The 23388-nt window shown below is 36.0% G+C and overlaps 1 protein-coding gene across 7 annotated transcripts in view; it reads right to left on the reverse strand.

Moving 5' to 3' along the window:
- CLEC16A (C-type lectin domain containing 16A) overlaps positions 1 to 23388 on the reverse strand; it is a 235123-nt gene that overhangs the window by 202133 nt on the left and 9602 nt on the right. For all 7 annotated transcript variants that reach the window (XM_043972793.1, XM_043972785.1, XM_043972809.1 and 4 more), the window contains exons 2-9: positions 15338 to 15466; positions 13754 to 13887; positions 10619 to 10767; positions 9402 to 9507; positions 7626 to 7749; positions 6719 to 6893; positions 5206 to 5259; positions 1062 to 1175 (exon numbers count right to left, since the gene is read on the reverse strand). In XM_043972793.1, the coding sequence (XP_043828728.1) occupies positions 1062 to 1175; positions 5206 to 5259; positions 6719 to 6893; positions 7626 to 7749; positions 9402 to 9507; positions 10619 to 10767; positions 13754 to 13887; positions 15338 to 15466 (985 nt within the window). The remainder of the gene's footprint in view (positions 1 to 1061; positions 1176 to 5205; positions 5260 to 6718; positions 6894 to 7625; positions 7750 to 9401; positions 9508 to 10618; positions 10768 to 13753; positions 13888 to 15337; positions 15467 to 23388) is intronic.

Consider the following 23388-nt stretch of genomic DNA (forward strand, 5'->3'; position numbering starts at 1 on the left):
TCAAGATAACATGTTAATTGTGTTTAGATATAATTTTTAAAAATTGACATCTGATAATCAACCCTCTTCACTCCAGACATAAAAAGTATTTACAATTCTACCATGATAAAAACCTAAGACCTCAACAGTACAAAAATGGATTTAATAAAATATCATCTTTGTATCTAGGAATGCCATTTTTTATTTCTAAAACAACTTAAATGAAGCATATGGTTATTTGAGGATGTCCTGTGCATTAATTTTAAGAAAGTAAGTGGGTCACCTGGACAACAGGTCCACTTAAGTAGAATTTTTTCAAGATTCAGACAACTCAGTCCCCAACTGGGATCAGACACTTCTTGGTTAGGGAGTTCCTCCTATCGATAAGGATCAGACCTTGCTCAGCAATTTAAAGTCTTAGAGATATTCCTGGAGCATCAAGTGTTTAAGTGACTTGCCCAAGGTCACACAGTCACTATGGGTCAGAGGTGGGCCTTGAGTACAAATCTTCCTGACTTTAAGGCCTGCTGTCTAATTCACTATGTAACTTTTTAATTTCAAATTCAACAAACATTGATTAAGCCTATTATGTACAAGTTATTGTATTGGCAATGGAGATAACAAAGAGAAAAAAAATAAAACAGTTCCTTCTCTCCAAAACCCAACATCCTACTGAGGATATACAGCTGATATGAAGATAACTTGAGGAGGAAGAGAAGAGAGAACTGGTACCTGAGGAGATCCAGGAAAGCTGCTCAGAGGAAGCCTTCTGGTTTTGTGCCCACACATGTGGTTTCATCAGTGTAGGGACCTCTCAGATGAGGAAATTCCTCATATAAAGGCAGGAGGCATCACTGCCAGGAACACTGAAAGTTGAAGTGAACTTAAGCTGCCCAGTGTGAATTTGAGGTGATATGAACCCAGGTCGTTATAGATCCAAAGCCAGCTCTTGATCCATTAGCCCATCTGCCTCTCTTAAGTTTTAATTATACAAACAAAATATTAATTTTGACCTTACAAAGAAATTCAATGTACTTTTTTATTAACATAGTCAAGGTACATTATGAAAGTGAAAGACTTACAGAACTTCTCTGAATATCTTGTTCAGACCTACAACAGAACATGGACAGATCTCCATTCAGAATGACTTCGGCTAATGAGTTCACCAGTGGCGCATAGTGTATAATTAGGAAAACCTAATGAAAAACAGAAATAATATATTAGAATGGAGCATTTGTAAATATATTTCTCTTTACTGAAATGATAAAATAAAGCTATCTTGTTTGAGCAAAGCCAGTCATAAATTCTTAGAAGTGGAGGGATCTTAAACATATTTCTTTTCCAATCTCCAGTTAGAGAAGCAACTTGCTCTAAAATATTTAATTTCTAAGATTTATAAGAGCATTATTTTCATTGCAAAGAACTAAAAACAAACTGTCTACAACTTGAGGAATGGCTGGATAAACTATGGCATATAATGCAATGCAATACTATAATACAGTTAAAATTATAAATGAGAAGAAGTTTTTAAATTTTGGAAAAAGTATGTACAGTCACTATTAATTATTAAAAGAAGGAAACAAAGAAAACAGAACTAGAAAAACAGTATACACACAATTCAACCAGGAAGGAAGAAAAGGAAAAATAGGAAAAAAAAAAAAGGACTTCTCAAAGGGTGAAGACAACACCATTCTCCCCTACCAACATCTCAGACACAGAACTTGGCTATCTATAGCATTTACCATTCTGTAGTGTTAACGTCAGTTAATGAACAATGAGTCAACAAGCATTTATTAAGCAGTTCCCATATGCCAAGCACTATGCTGTCCCATTTATATAGCATTTTAAGGTTTACTAAGTGCATTATACTTTCTCATTTACATTCATAAACTCACATTATTTCATTTGATCCTCATAATAACCTTCTGAGGTAGGGTCTATTATTAACCCCATTTTATAGATGAGGAAACTGAGAGTTAGAGGTCAAGTGACTTGCTCAGAGTCACCCAGCCTTAGAGTGTAAGAAGAAAAATTTGAACTTGGGTCTTGTTCAATCCAGGTCCAGAATTCTAGAAAACTCTAAAAGGGCTGAAAAGGTACAGAGAATATGCTGCCACTTACTAGGCTTCAAAAGGAATGACCAAAAGGTGCTGAGAATGTTTTTACTTTCTCAATGTCATGAATGTAACCAGCAAGAAAAGTCTACTTAACTCCCAGAGTACTAAAAAGGCTATGTTGGTATATTTTTTCCTAAGGTAGCAGCAACCAAATCCACTGGCCAAAAACAACTAGGGTTCTAAATGATGAGTGCATGCAGAAACATACACGAGATTAAAGACAACAATCTACATACAATAAAATGCAGCAACATGGAAATTATTCAATCAGCATCAGAAGTTAAAAATTTACCCATCAAAAGGATGCAGGAAAGATCTTAATTCAAAGTTGATACTGAGAAACATGAAACAAATTTTATCCTCAAATGGCAAAAAGCTCAGGAACTAAGATCATAAGCATCCCCTTTCAGAAATGGAACCAACCTATGGTCAAATGTTTGAATATCTGACAATAAAACTAGATGACTTAAGAATGTGGGTTATTCATAATAAAAATATTTTTAAATGTTACATAACTGGGTTACCATAGAGTTTTTCCCTTCATGTAAATATTACGTAATTATGGGAAGGAAGTACAATTCTTGAGGCAGGGAGAAGAAAAAGGCAGCTTTAGCTAAATACACAAAGTCATGAGATGGACAGAAAGAACTGTTACAAGTTTACTTGACAGAATGTAATATTCCAATTTGTCATCAAAACAATGAAAAACAATAATTTTAAAAATACAACTGCATTACATGAAATATTATATTGTGATTCCTCAGTAAACACATATGCATCCCTTGTCTTTATGGGCTTAACTTCAAAATTCCATAAATAAGATTTTGTATTGTTAAAAAACAACAAACTATGGATTTCCAAAATATTATAAGCATCCTATAAGTGCTCTTAGAAATCTATTCTATGGATTACCAAGATGGTATAATGGAAAGAGCACTTGATTTGGAGCCAGTAAGTCTGAGTTCAAATCTCAATACTACCACTTACTACTTGTATGACCATGAGCCTCAGTTTCCTCACCTGACCAGGGCCTCAGTTTCCTCACCTGACAAATTAGAGAGTTGGATTAAATGTTCTCCTAAGTCTCTCCCAACTCCAAAACCTATGTTCCTATGAATGCACAAGTGTAGTTTTGGTTTTCATCTTATTTGGTTTTTTTGCTTTTGTTTTCTTTTGTTTCTGCGGGGCAATGGGGGTTAAGTGACTTGCCCAGGGTCACACAGCTACTGAGTGTTAAGTGTCTGAGGCTGGATTTGAACTCAGGTCCTCCTGAAGCCAGGGCTGGTGCTTTATCCACTGCACCACCTCGGTGCCCTTTTCATCTTATTTGAAGCTTATTTTTGTCATTATGAACATGGTAGATAACACCCATCCTACCTATCACTGGAAAAGAATCATATTTTCTAATGCCATTTAAATTTATTATTTTACTATAAATAATTATTAGCAAAATTATTTTTAAAAAAACATACAAACTGGGGGCAGCTAGATGGCACAATGGATAAAGCACCAGCCCTGCATTCAGGAAGACCTGAGTTCAAATCCAGCCTCAGACACTTGACACTCACTAGCTGTATGACCCTGGGCAAGTCACTTAACCCTCATTGCCTCACGAAAAAACAAAACAAAACACAAAGATATACAAACTAAAGAGTGAAATTTTCCATAAAACCCTTAGCATTTAAAGGTAACTAATGTACTGTATCTCTTTCCAGTCTGAAGTCTGCTCTTTTTTACTGTTTTTGTTAGTTGATGTTTTAACGTATTTGTGGTTAATGTATAGTTATGGGTCTACTAATATCAATTTTCATCACTTTGTCTTTCCATAATTCCTTGTGTACTTCACATTTATTGGTATTTTTTTTCTGTTACCAATAATATTTCTTACGTTAACATGCCACAATGTGTTCAGCCATTCTTCAGTCACAAACAAACAAACAAACAAACAAACAAACAAATAAATAAATAAATAAAAGGGGGCAGCTAGGTGGCACAGTGAATAGAGCACCGGCCCTGGAGTCAGGAGGACCTGAGTTCAAATCCAGCCTCAGACACTTGACACTTACTAGCTGTGTGATCCTGGGCAAGTCACTTATCTCTCATTGCCCTGCCCCCCCACCAATGCTACATAAATGCTATGTATTATTGTTATTCTTACACTTTACTCTCCGTCATGCACTCTAAAATCTAGCCTATTTTCAGTTCCTTGATCATGCTCCACTATCTCTCATCTCTGTGCCTTTGACCTATCTATCCTACATGCCTAGAATGCTCTGCCCCCTCACCTCACTTAACCCTCATTACCCCACAAAAACAAAACAAAACAAAAACAAGAGTCTGAGGGCCCTCATTTCCATCCAAACTCTGCTATTTACTAGCTATATGACTATGGACAAGTCACTCAAATTTTCTGGACTTCAGTTTCTTTATTATGTAAAACAAGGAACCTATAGTAGATGGTATACAAGTCATTTTTAGGATAAAGTCCCAGCACTGTAATCACCCAGTCAAAAAGCATAACTCGTTTTATGACTCATTGTACATTACCATATTGTTCTCCAAAACATTTCACCAGTTGATAGCCCCACCAACATTTTCCCTGCATTCTAGCCAACAGGGAATTTTTTTTGCTATTTTTGCCATTCTAGGTAAGGTGATATTCTCACATTGTCCTGATTTACATTTCTCTGATTATTAGGGAGTACAGGTATATTTCATGTGGTTATTAATAGTATGCATTTCCTCCTCTGAAAATGCTTTATCATGTTTTATCATGCTTTAACAGTTATGTGTGTGTGTGTGTGTGTGTGTGTGTGTGTGTATTATAAATATACTTGTATCTGTTCTTTATGGACTCTGGATTTTGCACCTTTATAAAATAAATTTAAATAAATAAAAATTAAAATATTTTTCCCCAATTCACATTTTGTCTTTTAATTTCCTTTCAGAGATATTACTTAAGAGTAAGAACCAAAAAAGGGGAGAAGATGACATATAATGGCTATTTGAAGTTTGAAGGCAAAGAAGATTCCCTAAGGCACCACTTAAAATAAATCAGCTGAAAAGTTCTGACATATTCCAGTAACACAATGGAGCTAAACAAACATACCTGAGACAGAAGATAGAGAGAAACCGGAAGGCTTATTTTTGGACGTTCTCCTCCCTGGGGGAAAAAAAGAGTGGGAGAAAAAGATGAGAAGAAAATATTTCAAAGTCATACAAATGCTGAAAAATAAAGAGTACTAAAGTAATTATTGTAAACAACAAACCCTAAATAATTCATTAGTTCTCTTCTACATCACCCTCCCCCCATTCATATAAAACTGTTCTTCATAAAATAAATCATTGATATAATCTCACATAACACTATTTACAAATATGTCATTTTCCATCTTAAAATCCTCTTCATTAATGAAAAATTAAGGTCCAAGACCTCAGAAAAAAGAATTCAATTTTCTCTGGAATGTTAATTTCAAACAGCTGCTCTAGTAGAAAAGCAGGCTTACTTGAAAGGACTCTTGTGGTGCCCAATTCCTGTAAGGCAACTTTCAAAGTATAAGAAGCAAAGATGAATGTTTTAGGTAGAAAATGTGGACGTTCTCTCAAGCTGGTTTCACCTGGATCTCATTAGTACTTTAATGGTTTTAATTTTCTGTCTGTCTCTCTTATTTAAAATCAAAATCTTATAATCCTTCCCTAAAGGAAAAGTATAGGTATACTCCTTAGAAAAAATAATTTATAGACTATTATATCTTAAAATCATATGCCCTGCTGGGGTTTTTTTTTTCCTGTTTTCTAATATCACATACAATGGACTAAATGCCCAGTATCTTTGACCTCAAGTTCTTCCTCCCCCAACCCTCTCCAGTTAATATGATCCAAGTCCCAAGGGTCCAGATCAGAAATGGCCAAAGAGATTCCCTTACATAGATCATAGTCATCCCTAGACCCAGAATGCTAATTAGTTCTAGTAAAGCTCTATATGTAATAAAATGGATTCACAGGTCAATTAGCCTATATCTAAAACTGACCTCAATCCCAGATCAAGACAGCAGACTGGCCCTTAAACTATACTGGTCTCCTGGGACTGACCCTAAAAAGGGTTTCTCCATATTTTAAATAGTTAAGCATGTTCAAAGATGTCCTAAAACGAGGCCAACATCGAGCAGGACATAGGCTGTCATGCCATTTGTCAGGATATTTATTCAGTACTTCTTCAAACATCAGTGTGTATTCACATTTGCAATGTATTTTAATTACTTAAGAAATTATCTGTTCTTTCTACGGAATTTGTTCCAGATCAGTTACTGCCTATAGCTATATAGGTATGCTACATGTAATCAGAACCTCATGTGAGAAATGCACAAAAGTAAAAAAAATGAAATGAAGGCTTCAAATTTTCTTCTGATATCAATGATCCATTTGCATTAACTGGTTTACAGTCGTCTAAAAAGAATAATCACAAGGAAAGAAGAGAAAAGGGAAATTATCTCAATTTTTGTAATCTATGCCAGGCACTAGGACTCTTGCACCTCTGACCAAAACAAGGCAGCTGCTCCTTTTGAATATGTTTTTAAAAATATCTTTGTCATAATGACATCTCCATTAAACCCCAAACTCACCTTGTCCTGATTTACCAGTGAATATACATAAAGAGGCAGAAAAAGCCTATTGAGTAAGTGGTCTGTGAGTACATCATTTAGGAATTCACAATTGATGATAAGGATGTCATTGAGGTAATGCAGATGGTCAAGATGTTCTGCTACCAAGTCACTCAGTTTTCCTCTATTCCTATGTCTGTAAAAGAAAAAGAACTATTTCAAACTTGAATCCAATGTCCATGGAATGAGGGTGAAGTATGGAGTGGTGCAACTTTTTTGCTAAGCCACAATACAAACTATTGGATTATCCCTTACTCATCCTCTCCCCTCCCTTACAATCTAACCCAAGCCCCATCCCAGGAAGCATTTTTTGCTATTGAAAAAAACTACAACTGTCCTCAGAGAATTTTGTAATGATCCAAAGAGGCTACCAAAAATGGACACCTTAGAATAGCAGGAGAATTACTTTTAAGAATATGCTACTGGGGCAGCTAGGTGGTGCAGTGGATAGAGCACCAGCTCTGGAGTCAGGAGTACCTGGGTTCAGGTCCGGCCTCAGACATTTTAACACTTACTAGCTGTGTGACCCTGGGCAAGTCACTTAGCCCCAGTTGCCTCACCAAAAAAAAAAAAAAAAAAGAATATGCTACTATGTGGGGCAGCTAGGTAGCACAGTGGATAAAACACCAGCCCTGGATTCAGGAGGACCTGAGTTCAAATCTGGCCTCAGACACTTGACACTTACTAGCTGTGTGACCCTGGGAAAGTCACTTAACCCTCATTGCCCTGCAAAAAAAAAAAAAAGAATATGCTACTCATGACTATATAAGGAAACTCATCTGTAGTAATCTGCCCTACTCCCAATGAAAATGGAATTATTCAAGAAGTGATAATTTTAGCTAATAAAGACCAGATGAAAGTTACTTACTCTTCATCAGTCTGGACACAGTTATCCAATTCAATCACATGACTTCCAATGAACCAGACCAAATTGGAGAAATAAGGGACTGCAGTTTTATCTCTGATGTAGTGCAGCATGGCCTGGTTATCCACTGAGAAAGTTTACAAAAGAAAAGAAATCAATTTTCCAAAGAAAATTTCAAGGAAGGAAAAGTTAGCATTAACATTCTAAATCTTTTGGGGACTTAGTTGAAAATGTTTATCTTAATCATGATGCTTTTGTTTAAATTATTATGGCATTTTACAGTAACATGACAAATTAATCTGGTTGAATACTAATAGCACATAGTAAAGGGCTTTTTCCATATCAATCTAAAGGTAGCAAGTTTAGCTAGACTAAAGGAGAAAATGATATCATTTTCAAGCAATTTTTTATTTACATGTAAGAATAAAGCAAGAATGCTGAAAACCAAGAGTGGTTAATAACTTACATGACACTGCAATAAGGAACACAGGAATCATCATTGAAGGAAGGGCAAAGAACAGACAACAGTTAACAGGATTAGGAACTGGGATGGTGAGACATCCGCCCAAAGGGATAAATAGCTAAAGCAGGAAGCATCTAAACTAAAAGATACAGGTTAGAAAAGAACAAGTGCAAACCAGAAAGCAAGAAACTACTGCCTCAGAATTAACTAATGCATTTCTCAAATTCATTATTTGGAGAAACTCTAAAATTTAATACATTCTAATACAAAAACTATAGTGCAAATTTTAATTAGAACATCATCTTAATGAACAATTTCCAATATGCAATGTTCAAAACCTTTGGTATCTGAAAAAATGTAGATATAACTACAGTGTCTAACAGTGTGGCTTCTATTGACAAAAGCAAAAATAACACTATCACACTGAAACAGTACCTTTGGGCAGAAAGCCTCAAAGGGCCTGCCACTAAGATGACCTTTTTCCAGTTAGGGAAGTTAATGTACATATACTCAGTATTTGGGGCAGTATAGAAATATACAGGGAAAGCTGTTATTCATTCTTAGATGCAATATTCCACGTTACAACATCTTGGACAAGAAGTAGTATATTAGTGTTGCATGCTGCATGTCCTCACTAATATAATATTATGCTGCCCTCTCCTGGTCATGAAGATGAAAATGACTTTATGCATTAAAGAAAGGGGCTTGTATAACTTAAGTTCTATATTTTACACAAGTAAAGCTGTGGGCTGTGATTTCAATGGTTCCCTAATTCAGGCCAGCACCTTCCCTGCAACTCATAGTTTTAGTTGCCTTGAGTACTGACAGGTTCAGTGACTTGCCCAAGGTCACACAGCCAGGATGTGTCAGAGGAGGGACTTGAATTCAGGTCTTCCTGGCTCTGAGGCCAGTTCTCTATCCACTGTGCCAAACTGCCTCTCACATTTCACATGCAAAACCAAAAGAATACATTTTAGAAAAAAAAAAAAACCTTTCCTTTCTCAACAAACATCTACTCAAAATCTTAGATAGAACATATTCTTCCTATATAATTACTTCTAATTTATCATGGTATATATCTAATTTGTCCACTCTTATGCACAGCACATAAAATAGCATTGCAAATATGCATAAGAAACTAGTTAAGTCTGTAATGATTGTAAAAGACACCTTCATTTAGGCATGTCATTTCTGTACTCTGTTTAGAATAAATTGGTAGTTTAGCCTTGAAATAAAGAAAGGCACAGAAACGTAAGTTAGAATCCACTACCAAGTTAGGAAGCAAGTACTATATGAAAAAATACATGACAACTTACCTTTATAAACATTTAAAGTTATGGTTCTTACAGCAATCCTGACCATGCTTTCAGGGTGATTAAAAAATTTAATGGCTTCTGTGTACAGGGCAAAGTCATTTGTGTGCTAAAACATAAACAGCATGCAAAAAATGTTAAAACATCAAGAAGGGCTCTCCCCACCCTGGCAATTCACTAAAGAACTCAACCTTATCTCCTATACTATATAATCAAAGTCTAGGAGAAAAATAACTCAGAAGGAAACACTAACAATGACCTTACTGCCCTCTTGTGGTCATTCCCTCCCCAATAGTTCTTTATATAGAAGGGAAAGTGGTCATGTGAAAGCTAAAATATTTCATATATACATAATCTTAAATCCAAACTAGGACAATAACAGTTCCCCTACTGGAATTTAAGTACCTTAGGGCAAGAGATCATGTCTTATTTATTTCTCTCTCTTCTGAGCTTAGTACAATGCACTGTACATAGCAACCACTCACTTAATATTTGCTGAATTAACAAAATAAGCCACACATTTGAACTGATATTCCTAATGTTACACTTAAGAATAAAGTTATTTACTTTAAGCTTGTGAGAACTAGAGAGATCTACAGAGAAGCCCCATTTTAGACTTTGTAATAAGAGCTATGCTTCACCCCATCCAGGTACCATATGCATGTATAGAAAAGATTCTGTCCATTACAATCTCTATTTACATGCGCCCACTTTACACTAATAAGAAGGGGAAAAATAAGGCTCAAGATGTCATGGTTTCATTTCTACAGGTTTTCAGACACTATTAACAGTCTGATCCTCAAATTACCCTTACTTGCATAATTTACTTTGTGGCTAATGCCTAGCAAAATTTAAAGCCCAAGTAGACTTTTCCCTGTCATCTAATATACTTTTGAGTACTTCTCACATCAATCAGAATGTGTTCAAGGAATCCAAAGTAATTTTTACACTAAAAATAAAAAGGTAAATCTACTGGAAAAACCAAACATCCCAAAACCAAATAAAAATTACTTTTTTATTACTTATTGAATTACTTTTAAATTACCCATGCCATGGTGCACTACCGCAGGCTACTTAAAGTAGAATGGTATACTTGTTTAAATAGATACATATCTTGAAATAATACTAGGCTGAAGCCATATATATATATATATATATATATATATATATATATTCATAATATAGCTTTCAAAAAAATTGTTTCAATAGCTACTACTTACCTCATTGTAAAAGAAATGAACGGTATGATTGTTGAGTTTTAATGAAAGTGTTTTTAAGAATGATATATAATATGCCATAATCTCCTCATCAGAAAAGTCAAATTTATGGACAATGATAGAATTTACATAGTTATTAGAGAGTAAATAATCTGGGGACAAAAAAAAAAGCCAAAAGTTACATGTTAATTCACACTGGTACTATTCACATTAAGTGAATATAGAGAAACAAAGTAGATAAATTATATGACCATGGTTCCCCATCCCTATTTTAGGCATAAAGCAAGTGAACAGTTTAACATTTTAATCAACTTTATTTCTTTGATCCTACTTATTCAAGGACAATTCCCTAACAAATCTGAATGCCTTTCTCAAAAACCAGAGAAGCATCTACAATGAAAAACTAAAACTTTGGCCCAGGGAATTGGGGGGGGGGGAGGCAGGGCAGGGCAGAAGGGATATATAGCCGTGAGAATACACTGGCATTTTCACAAATATGAAGTTATATATGAGCACCAAATTCTCCAGTTTTTGTGAATAACATTTTCACTTTCTCAGCTTTAACAGAAACATCCCTTTTTAAAGTAGCTTAATATTGTGCTAAATCCTATAAACTTGACATATATAAAGTCTAAACTTGAACAAATGGATTATTCATCATTCCCCATACATGTCTGTAACTCCCTTAACCATCATTATGGTATATTTTATATTATATTTGTGAATGGACTATACTCCCTTCAACTAGGTTATAAACACCATTAGGGGGAGGAACTGTCTTATCTTGAAATCTCACCCAATGTTGAGGATGGAACTTTGTAAAGAGAAACAAATTAACAAAAATTAGTGAAATACCAAAGAGAGTAAGTATATTTTTATTTGAGGCTTCCCACGACTATTTCCCAAAACAGATTTCTAAATAACATATTATCCTCAATTTGGAGGTAAGGAAACTACAGTTTAGAGAAGTTAAATGACTTCTCATCATTACTAATGCCATCTGGTTAGACTGTGCCCCTTCTCCAAAGAGAGGAGGGAGCCAGGTGAGCAGTAATGATTAACATAACTGATAAGAATGAAGTTCATCCTTACCTATCCTCCTCATAATTGTTTTCAAAATGCTATTATTAATTATCTATTCAACTAGACTGGTACATTTGTAAACAGATCCAGCTCCCTGTCTAGTTTAGTCTAAAACCCTACAGACACTAATATCCCCCAGGCCATCCACAACATTGGTAATGTTTTAGGTAGGGCTGATTGTCAAGCTGGCTATTTGAGCTCTCAAAACCAGAAGCAAAATGAAGAAATTAAAATTAATCAACTTGAGACTCTCCCATTCATATAAAATTACTGACAGATACTACCTACTCAGGGCATTTCAGACAAGCTGTGGCTAGCATAAAACACTGTCGTGTCTCTCTCCGTTTCAAGAGAGGCCTTCAAGCAAAGCTTGAGTGACCGCTTGTCAGGTATGTTGTAGGGGATTCCTGTTCATGCAAAGGTTTGACTAAACAGCTTAGTAGTCTATGATTCTGATTCTTTATCAATACTTCTTTTACTTTCTTCTCAGAAGGATAAGAAGACAAACCGTGTTTTTAAAAAAAACTAAACTATTTCTTTTTCATATGTACACATACACATACACACACACACACACACACACACACACACACATATCCCCCTCACCTTTATACCCTTCCCTTCTCCTCCTCCTTCTTGTTCTTCCTTTTCTAACCATTCACATCAAGACCTTAGATCCCACCCTGGAGCCTCCTTGGAGCTCCTATTCTATCCTATAGGGAAAGGAAGCCACTAGAAGTTTCAGAGTATGGAAACAACATGACCAGACCTGTGATTTTAAAAGATTAGCTGGCAGTTAGGAAGCTGCGTCAATAGCCCAGCCAGGAGGTAATGAAGGACCTAAATTAAGGTACTGACAGTATGCATGGAAAGGAAGGAATAGATGCTAAAGGTCGAAGAGGAAATACTGACAAGACTTGAAAACTGACTGGACCCAGAGGGCCAAGGAAACAGAAAAGTCCAAGATGGCTACAAAGTCTACTTAATGGATAATCTAGCTGAAATTCCAATGTAATTAAAACTAGTATCACTGCAGTGTTAATCATGAAAAACCCCAAATAAAAATACTGTTGACCAAGATACAGTTTTGAAAGCTGGTGCTTGGCAGTTTCCTTCTTAAGATAGATCGAATATTCTATTATATTATTATAGATCGAATAGTCTATTCCCACCCCATAAGTTAACGCCTCTATGAAGATGAAGCATACATGGATTTGGCCAGCTCCAACTGCTTTCCTGAGCTCCAGTCCTACATTTCAAACTGCCTGCTAGGCAAATTGGCTACCCTACTGGCACCTGAAACCAAGGATGTCTTTCTCCCAAAACATACCCCTCCTCCCAACTTTCCTGTTTCTCTGATGGTCCTACCATCAACACCCCCTTAATGACTTTTATAGTCATCTTTGTGTTTGTAACACAATTTGTTTGTGAGCTGAGGACTCTGTCTAGATCAAGGCTTCTTAAACTTTTTCTACTCTAGACCCCTTTTTGTCCAAGAAAGTTTTACACGATCCAGGTATATAGCTATGCATAACTTTTTACTGTTGCCGAGTTTTTCTCAAACCCCCCCATTCAGTTACATGACCCCATATGGAGTCTGGACCCACAGTTTTGTTTTTTTTTTAAGGCAGGCAATTGGGGTTAAGTGACTTGCCCAAGGTCACACAGCTGGTAAGTGTCAAGTGTCCGAGGCCCGGATTTGAACTCAGGTACTCCTGACTCCAGGGCTGGTGCTTATCCACTGCGCCACCTAGCTGCCCCTGGACCCACAGTTTAAGAAGCTTTGGTCTATATTACCAAATCGGCTTACATTCAGATAGAATTTACTAGTCCACATGCTTACTAGAAGATTTCAAAAGATAGATATTTAAATAGAATGCAAAATAATTATTCAGAAGTAATGAATGGCTTTTAGTGCCAGATAAATTTCCTAGCCAAACAATTGTCTTATTTTGCTTAACTTTAAAAGATAATCTATTTTAAATTGCAAGCTCCAGATGTAAATTGCTTAGCAAATAGAGTCAAAGGGTTAAAAAAAAAAAAAAGCAGCCTTACAGAGTGAGGTCTCATGACTGATATTCTCAAAAAGGATGTTCAAAGTTTGTAGCAGCTGAACACAGACATAACGACCAGATTTCTGACGCAGGATGTTCAAGAAGAAAACAAACATATTCTTCTCCAGGAAAAAGCTAGGATATAATTAGAATTAGTGATTCATTTTTTATACTCACACTATTCAAATCATATATACTTCATAGTACACAGTAGATGATTATGATTCACACCCCCAACCATAAGTACAAAATGAAGAAAAATGTCTTCCTGTATAAGAGAGATAAATGACATTTGAAAAGCTCTTCATTTTTGTACTTAATGAACATCTAAGGAACAGGTGATTATAAAGTCAATAAAATGCATCCCTTCTAGGTCACTACAAAGGACATGGAAACAAATGATCTATTCTAAGAAGCACTAAAGTAGAATTTGGCAGGATAGGAAATGTACTCCACCTGCTATATGAGTGGGAAGTCACTTACAATTATAAAACCAATAAATACTACTTCCCACTTAAATTCATCTCCTTAATATTTTACTTTAGTATTTGTCTTTACTAAGACATTTCCCTACATCCCTGACATCTTTTGAAGACTGCAGCTTTTTAAGACTACAGTTGTTGGCAAAATTCAGATGTTACTGATGGATCTTTAGGTATAATTTTCAAGTCTGAAGACTGATGAGAAATGTTATTCACTTGATCTAAATTATCTGAATGTTTGTTTACTGAGACATCAACAGAAAGTCAAGAAGCCCATGTTCTTACTTCTCTTCAGATTATATAAACCATCATTTATTTGTTAGATTTGGATTCTTCTAAGGTGAGAAAATTTCCATGAGTCAGACATTAAGGATAACCTTTTCCAAATTCTCTTTTAAAATCTTTTCCAATACAGCCCAAGAGAAATTTGGTTATACTCCTAAACAAAATCTCTTTTGAATCCATCACATTTTTCTCTTGGCATCCAACAGCAGCATCAAACTGGCTTCATTTTAAAGGAGTGTAGATTAGGCTCTTCCAACAGCAATTTTGCCTTTGTGATTTAACCAAAGAGCTGGATAAGCATGTAGAATTTTTCAGAATATTCCTTATTTCTCTTAAAGATGGCATTCAAATTTATCTCATTTTAAATCTAAGTGGAGGAGGATTTTCTCACACCTTCAGAAAAATCATTAGATATTGTTTAGGGAATAAATTATCCAGATTCCATTGAGATTTCTAAAGGCTTCAGAGCTTTATGTCTTTTTTTTTTTTTTTGCAGGGCAATGGGGGTTAAGTGACTTGCCCAGGGTCACACAGCTAGTAAGTGTCAAGTGTCTGAGGCCGGATTTGAACTCAGGTACTCCTGAATCCAGGGCCGGTGCTTTATCCGCTGCGCCACCTAGCCGCCCCCGCTTTATGTCTTTTATATGTTCTTTTTAAATTTACATGCTAAGCTTCATTGTAGCAACAATGACATAAGCCATATACAAACATGCAAAGAAAATCTAGACCTCAATCCCAATGTCCCTAGGGACAGTGTATGGCATAAATTTTGAAAAATGTTCCCAAAAATAGAGAAAGAAAAAAGCCAAAGTCCTTACTCGAATACAGAGCTGTCATTCTGATCCCCCCAAATGAGAATCTCCGTGATGGAACGTATAGTCTCCACAAGTAAATTGCGATTTTGTTCTGTTACTGTGGTGTTTTTGGTCAAAACATGATACAAATATCTAGGAGGAAGAAAAAGAGAAAAGGACAAAAGAAATCAGTCTGGTTCAGCTTTTAATAATATGATTCCAACAATAACACCAATGAGCTATATATGTTTCAGATGGCTTTGCTACACCTGCCTGTTCAAAGTAAACACCATTTCTCACTAAGCATGGAATAAAAATCTCACAGGAGACTCTGGAAGGGTCCTTGGTTGGAGATTCACTAGACCAAGCATCTAATTTTACAAGATAAGCAAACTGAGGCTCAGAAGAGTTAAGTAACCTGCACTAGGTCACATTGACCCTAAGAGGCAGAGCCAAAGGTCTAACCTAAAACCTCTAATAGAGGTTTTACCCATGCTTATCAAACTATGTAATTCCATTTTCAATGTGCTGCCTTCTACTAAACCTCAACCTAGTTCATGCAAGCACTAGATGCCTGGCCAGGCAGTAATGCCACAATTTATTCTACTGGATTCCAAGTAACAACTTTTCCAGAGCATTCTTCAGATCACTGTAATGTTCCTGATTGCTGTATCCTCTGGATTGAAAACCACACCAAGAGGGAAGATGACTCATGAGAAGCGCAGATATTGCCATCTTCATTGTCAACAGAAAAAGAACATATGATTTAGAACTTCCTAAAATAGAAATCCTCTACAAAAATCCTACTTCTTTGTAGTATGGAGGTAATACTTTTACACCAGTAGAGCACAACAATCTCTGGCAGGTACAAGTTCCAGCTTCAAACTGGAACACTTTCAAGTAGGGAGCTTGCAAAGGTCTATGTCATTGATATACCTTCCTAAGACTGGGAAGGTATATCACACAAGGCTGGCTACTAGGTGATAAATACTAAAAGGCTACATTAATTCATACAGATTGCCTAGTATAGCATATGAGGATTGCATTCGTGAGGGAATATCCATGCTTATCAAACTATGTAAAATATAAAGACAGACCTCTGTGCAAGTGATCTTGCAAAGGACCAAAAGGATCACAGATTCAGAACTGGGGCAGACCTCACTACATCATTCTGCCTCTCAGAGAAAAAACCTCAAAACACATATATACACTTTTATGCATTTTAATCACATTTGAATTTCATTGTGCAATAAAGAAAAATACTTGTAATTTCACACCTATCCTCCATCTACAACTGTATCATATCCATTTAAAAATTTTAGATGTAACTAATGTTCAAGAGAAAAATTTCCTAGTTTCCTGTTTTTTTTTCATAAGTTGCTTATTCCCTAAACAATAATGCTTTCTCTAACTTTGGGGGGGGGGGGAGGAGAGAGATATTCTCATTCAGATTTAAAATACTTATGCACATTTTAATTCCACAAATATGTATTAATTGGATGCCCAATACTATTAGAGTAAAGTGTAGGATAGAAAAAGAAGTTGAAGATACAGTTTCGGTCCCCAAGGAGGTGATATTCTTACTGGGAAAGTAAGAAGGACATATGAAAGGAACGAAATAATACAGGGCAGAAAATAATCCAAAATGGAACAGACAATACAGTAATATAAGAATTTAAGAAGGAGAAAGATCAATATAGACCATCATAGCTAGAAAACTTCAAGGAAGTGGGTAGCTGGTGGCGCAGTGGATAAAGCACTGGCCCTGGATTCATGAGGACCTGAGTTCAAATCTGGCCTCAAGACACTTGGCGCTTACTAGCTGTGTGACCCTGGGCAAGTCATTTAACCCTCACTGCCCCGAAAAAACAAAACAAAACTTCAAGGAGGAGATCAGAATTTGGTAAAGTTCAGTAGAAAAATCAGTTTATTTCTTAGATGCTTACAAGTCTTCCCTTTGCATGAATAGTCTCAGTGAAAAATAGTCATAACAATTATTATAATAATTTTGCAATGAAAATACTTCAGAGAATAATGAATTAAAGGCCTATTTTAAAGCTTGAAAAAAGAAAATGCACAGAATGTGGCCCATGGTCATTAGAACCATCACAACAGTATTCCTAAGCATTTGGAAGCAGTGGTTCAATGAAACAATTAGAACCAAAAACAAAAGAAACATTCAGCTAAGGAACAAATGCCAATGTCAAATCATCATATTCCCCTTCTACAAGAAACTGATTTCTTTTATTGAAATCTCCTACCATCTATTTTTGAATTTCTGTTGATTAAAAAAGGTTGAAAAAGGGGGGGGGACCCAAAAACATTTGTTATGGCAACTTCTTTCTCAGCACTCAATATCACCATGGGAATAAAGATAATTAATTCACTTTATCATGCAACTGCATTCCAAATACATACAGTTAAAGCACTCCTTACAAGTTACATGTACTACTTTTAAATATTTCAACACTGCTTTCTATAATACCAAACCTAAAAGAATTGTATTAATTATTTTAGTAGAGGAGCCCTGAAAGTTTAATCATCTGTGTTATAGATTAATATCATACAATGACAGCAGAAATCCTACAATTAGAAAAAAGATAACACTCATTAAAACAGGCATTTTTATATCTACCTACAGTTGAATGAATGGAGGAACAAAAGGATTAATTTGGAGAGGGTATTTACTATTATTTTTTTTTGGGGGGGGGCAGAGCAATATGGGTTAAGTGACTTGTCCAGTGTCACACAGCTAGTAAGTGTCAAGTATCTGAAGCTGGATTTGAACTCAGGTCCTCCTGAATCCAAGGGCCAGTGCTTTATCCACTGCGCCACATAGCTGCCCCCTAAATTTTACTTTGAAGTAGTATGTTAAGTGACCTGAAATCTGGGAGATTTTTCTTCTTTCTGTAAACCTAAATAAATTTCATTATCTAAAATCAATACTAACCAAAGCTTTACTCCTGATACCATGTGCTTTTGGCTCCACTCTTACATAAATTGTTATCTATTCCAACATCAGAAAACATGAAAACCAGGATTTGGGACATCCACACTTTATAGTAAGACTACAAAACTTATGGGGCAGCTAGGTGACATAGTGGATAAAGCATCAGCCCTGGATTCAGGAGGACCTGAGTTCAAATCTGACCTTGGAACACTTGACACTACTAGCTGTGTGATCCTGGGCAAGTACTTAATCCTCATTGCCCTGAATTTAAAAAAAAAAAAAAAGACTACAAAACTTGGAATTAAAGATCTAAAAAATTTGAGACACCTTTTTCTCTAGATAAGGAATAATGCTTATCATGATGAAACATATTAAACTTTGTCCATTTCTCCAATCTGAAAGCTTCAGTACCACACATACATTTCAAATGCAAGGATCACAAAAATACATGCTCTGGAATTGAGTCAATCAGAAATTCTACTTTGAAAGCATCCTCAATAAGAAACAACAAAAGTAACTAGAGAAAGATAGTAAACAGTCATTCAGTACTTCATCTTAAGAGCAATCGTGGAGTTCAGATCAACAGGCTCAAGACTATGCAGTTGCCCATGTCAATCAATCTACTCCTTCAATTCATTGGCTTTCCTGGTTTTTTTCCAAATGGAGAGGTAGGACAATATAAAGGAGCATTCAGCGTGTTACATATAAACTCCAAAGCACTAGGTTACATGTAGTACATGTGACTATGAAGGGAGTTTTTCACTACACATACAATAGTGGTTTTTTTAAAGGGAATATTTTTCTTCAAGTTTACAAATTTAAGTCATTAAAAGAAAAATAGTACAAATTGAACAAAATTGGAAAAGTTATTAGTATTAATGTGTCCTAGAAGTTTCCCATCCAGTAAGTAAATTGAACAAATAATACACTCAAAGTTGGAAGAACCCATACTTTCTTATCCTGAAAGAAACCCACCAAATACCAGCATGTCAATAAAAATAGAATAAACACATGTGCATGCACTGCATGCAACACACACACACACACACATACACACACAAACACAGCTGCTAAAGTAATTTTTCAAAACACAGGTCTCATTCCTCCCCTACACAAATTCCAATAGTTCTTATTGTCTAAACTATAAAGCCCTCTCACTGAGGTTTTTAACACAATGTAAGATCTACTATGTGCCGGAAATGTGCTAAGCACTGAAAAATACAAAAAAGCAAAAGAAAACAACTGTTTTCAAGGAGCTCAGTCTAACGAGACAGCTTGAAAACAATTATGTACAACCGAGATAATTACAGGATTATTTGGAGATAAATCAACAGAGGGAAGGCCCTAACTTTAAGGGGCATCTGGAAAGGTTTCTTGCAGAACGTGGAACTTTAGATGAGCTATGAAAGAAACCAGGAGGAGAGATGCAGAGGTAGAGAGTTCCAGGAAGGATGACAGTGAAACTTGCTCTTTAGGTAGATCAATTTGACAGGTGAGTGGAGGATGAACTGGAGTGGGGTAAATCTTGAGACAGGGAAACCAAGCAGCAAGCTATTGCAATAGCACAGGCATAAGATGATGTGTAGCCATGCTACCTTTTCAATCTTGCTGCTTCCTTCCAGCATTACTTCCCTTCTGCCATGTTACATTCTAGCCAGTTGACTGTTCCTCACAACAATGTTGCTCTTCCCATCTCCTATGCCTTTGCACTGGCTATCCCACAATCCATACCTGAAATATACTCCCCTTCTCACCTCTGCCAATTTGAATCCCTTGATCCTCCAAAATTCAGTACACCAGTTTCTACATTGAAAGTTCATAACTTTCAAGTCATAGAAACTTAAAAAAATATATTCCAACAACCATTTTTCAATATAACTGGTTTCCTTCATAAGCTTATGTCCTTTATTCTATGCATTTAAAAACAATGATCTTTCCCCATGAGCAAAAAGATGGAGTGCTAGAATTTTCTCTGATCCCTAGGCTCTCTCAAGCTCTTTCAAAACAGAAATTATAAACCAAAGATAAAGCAATTTCAGCTATTTCATGGTCAAGGACATTCCGAATCCAAAAGAAAGTTAAAAACAAAAAAACTCATGAGCTCACTGCCCCTGAGCTCACTCAGCAGCTCTCCTCTCCCATCTCCCAGGCTACCTGCAGCCACTAGCAGATCCAAGAACAAAAGGACTTAAAAGAAAACTCACTGCCTTATCCCTCTCTCCTTTCCAGTGCCGTGGAGACCCCAGGTCCAAACTGTGGAAGTTTGTCACAACCCAAAGCACCACAAGCCCTCAACTACCAGGGCCAGGGTAGACAATCCTGAAGTACTTCTGCAGGCCGAAGATGACCTTGTAGCATCAACAAAGCACTGCTACCTTGGACAATCCTAGACTATAACAATCAGCACAAGACCCGCTGGTGATAGGCCAGAAAACCAAGGAACGAAAAAGAGGACAGCTGTGTGTGAGTATGTGTGCACTAATTGTGTGTGCTGGGAGGTTGCAGCACTCCACTAAGCCTGATGAAAAGAGCACAACATCCAGCTGGGGCCAATTCTGACCACACAAAAGTCACTTGGGACAGAGACCTCTGCGGCTGAACTGTGAATTGCCCGACATGGGAGGAGGCTGAGATGCTCTGAGATCCTGTCATCAAGAAACCACCATCAGATGGGACAGGGTCAGAAACTGAAGAGGAAAATTAGGGGAGGGAAAAAGGCAGAAATTACTAAAGATCTGAGGAAGAAGAAAATTCAAGAGACCTTGAACATAAGCACATAAACAACAAAAAAAATTAACAAAATGTTATGTGACTTTTAAAATTTCCTTTTACTAATTCAGGACTCTGAGCCATTCATCCTGCAAATTATGGTTAATGAAAAGTCTGTTATAATATTGACCTTACCTGACCAAAATTCTGCCTCATGAATAAGGATAGACTCAGATAGAAGCCAAAGAGGAGCCAACATATTTAGTTGTTAGCTCCCCTGGCTAAGTGATCAAGGAAGGATTTCCCTGCTGCTTCCAAGTCATCTTGGTTATCTTGGTGATGTGTAAATCTTCCCTCTCAATGAGCCTGTTTATGAACCCTCTAAATATAGTTTAATCTGTAAACTGACTCAGTTTACCTATGCTATTGTTTGACGATGTTTGTTCCTTAGGGATATATGAGATTATGACTGTGTTTAACTAAATTTGTTCAACTTCTATTACACTGAAGGAAGTATGGAATTTTGTAGCTTTCTTTTCTTTAACTTTTATTGCCAAAGATGACTATACAAGATTTCAATATGTAAATGAATATTTTATCTGTCCACTCTGATGTAATTAATCCCAAAAGAAGCCTTGTCAGAATCTTATGGTGGTTCAAGTTTTCTCTAAGGCCTGAACCTATGTGTGAGCACAATAAACAGTAATGTTCTGTATAAAATGTTAAAAGGTTTTGCACAATCAAAACCCATGGAGAAAAATTAGAAGGGTAAATAAGGAGACAAAACTCTTTGTAGCAAATTTCTTTTATAAAGAGAAATCTTACATATGTAGGTATAGCTTAAAAGATGTATACGAGGGCAGCTAGGTGGTGCGGTGGATAAAGCACCAGCCCTGGATTCAGGAGGATCTGAGTTCAAATCCTGCCTCAGACACTTGACACTTGCTAGCCCTGTGAGTGACCCTGGGCAAATCACAACCCTTACTGCCTCGCTTAAAAAAAAAAAAAAGATGTATACACACCTATGTGTATACATTTAAGATATACAGGGAACTGATTCAAATTTCTAAGATAAGAGTCTTTCCCCAATTTATAATGATCAAAGGCTATGAATAGGCATTTTTATCAGAGAAAAAATCTAAGCTATCAATAACCACATAAAAAAAGCTCTAAATTAATAATATTAGAGAAATGCAAATTAAAACAACTCTAAGGCACCACCTCACACTTCTCAGATTTGCAGAGTTTACCACAAAGGAAAAATGACACATGTTGGTACCATTAGTGTACTGCTGAAAAGAATTTCTGGAAAGCAAAACTTGTCTGAACTAATACAAAGTGAAGCAAGCAAAGCCAGGAGAACAACTGATGCAATATCTACAATACTGTAAAGAAAGACAATTTTGAAAGATTTAGGAAGTCTGATCAAAGCAATGACCAACCATAATGAAATATGCTACCCACCTCTTTTATAGGGAAGGTAATGGATTCAGAATACAGATTGAAATTCTTTTTTCTCTAGACTATACATGTTTGTAACAGGAGGTTTGTATTTCATGCTTTCTCAATTGAACGTAGGGGAAGAGGGAAGAAGAAAAGATGGGACTTTTGTGGATTGAAAAATTTAATTAAAAAAATACATTATTTTGAAAAGGGTTCACTAAACTCCCCAAAAAGTTTGATATAAAAAAGATTATGAGCCTTTAGTTTACATAAAGCCTTTATCGATCCCTCCAATTGCTAGTGCCTTCTCCTCCAAAATAATTTTAAACATTTTTGTATATATTTTGTATATACTTATATACATATATGTATATATACACATATATTTGTGTGTGTATGTACACACACACACACACACACACACACACACACACGGTGTCTCTCCAAATAGAATGTAAGCTCTTTGAGAGCAGGAATTGTGGTATTTTTTATTAAATCCTCAGTGCCTAGCACAGTGTCTGGAATACAACAAATGCTTAATAAATATCCATCACAGTACTTCAAATATAAGTAATTAATTACATTATAAATAAACACAAACTTTATAGAAATGTAAAGTTTGAAAATCAGACCTAATTAGAATAGTAGATCATTGACATTTCTGGAGTCTAGAACCAATGGACTCCAAAAAACAGAAGCCTACTGCAAAACCTACAACTCTAAAGTACATAAAAGGATTATTTACATAAACTAGGGACCAAAAGGAAAAGATACTCAATTACTCTGTTTTAAGAGAAGTATAACTCCCCCCCAAAGAAAAGAGAGAGAATTATATAAGTTATATTAACAAAGGGAATCTGGATAAGAAGACCCATTTTAGACATGGAAACACTAAAGCACTGGATAAGCAGCACATAGTAGAAAGATCACTGTCTCTGGAATCAGAGGATTCAAATTCTGTCTCTAATATTTT

The sequence above is a fragment of the Dromiciops gliroides genome, chromosome 1 (assembly GCF_019393635.1).
Source record: "Dromiciops gliroides isolate mDroGli1 chromosome 1, mDroGli1.pri, whole genome shotgun sequence".
Classification (NCBI taxonomy): domain Eukaryota; kingdom Metazoa; phylum Chordata; class Mammalia; order Microbiotheria; family Microbiotheriidae; genus Dromiciops; species Dromiciops gliroides.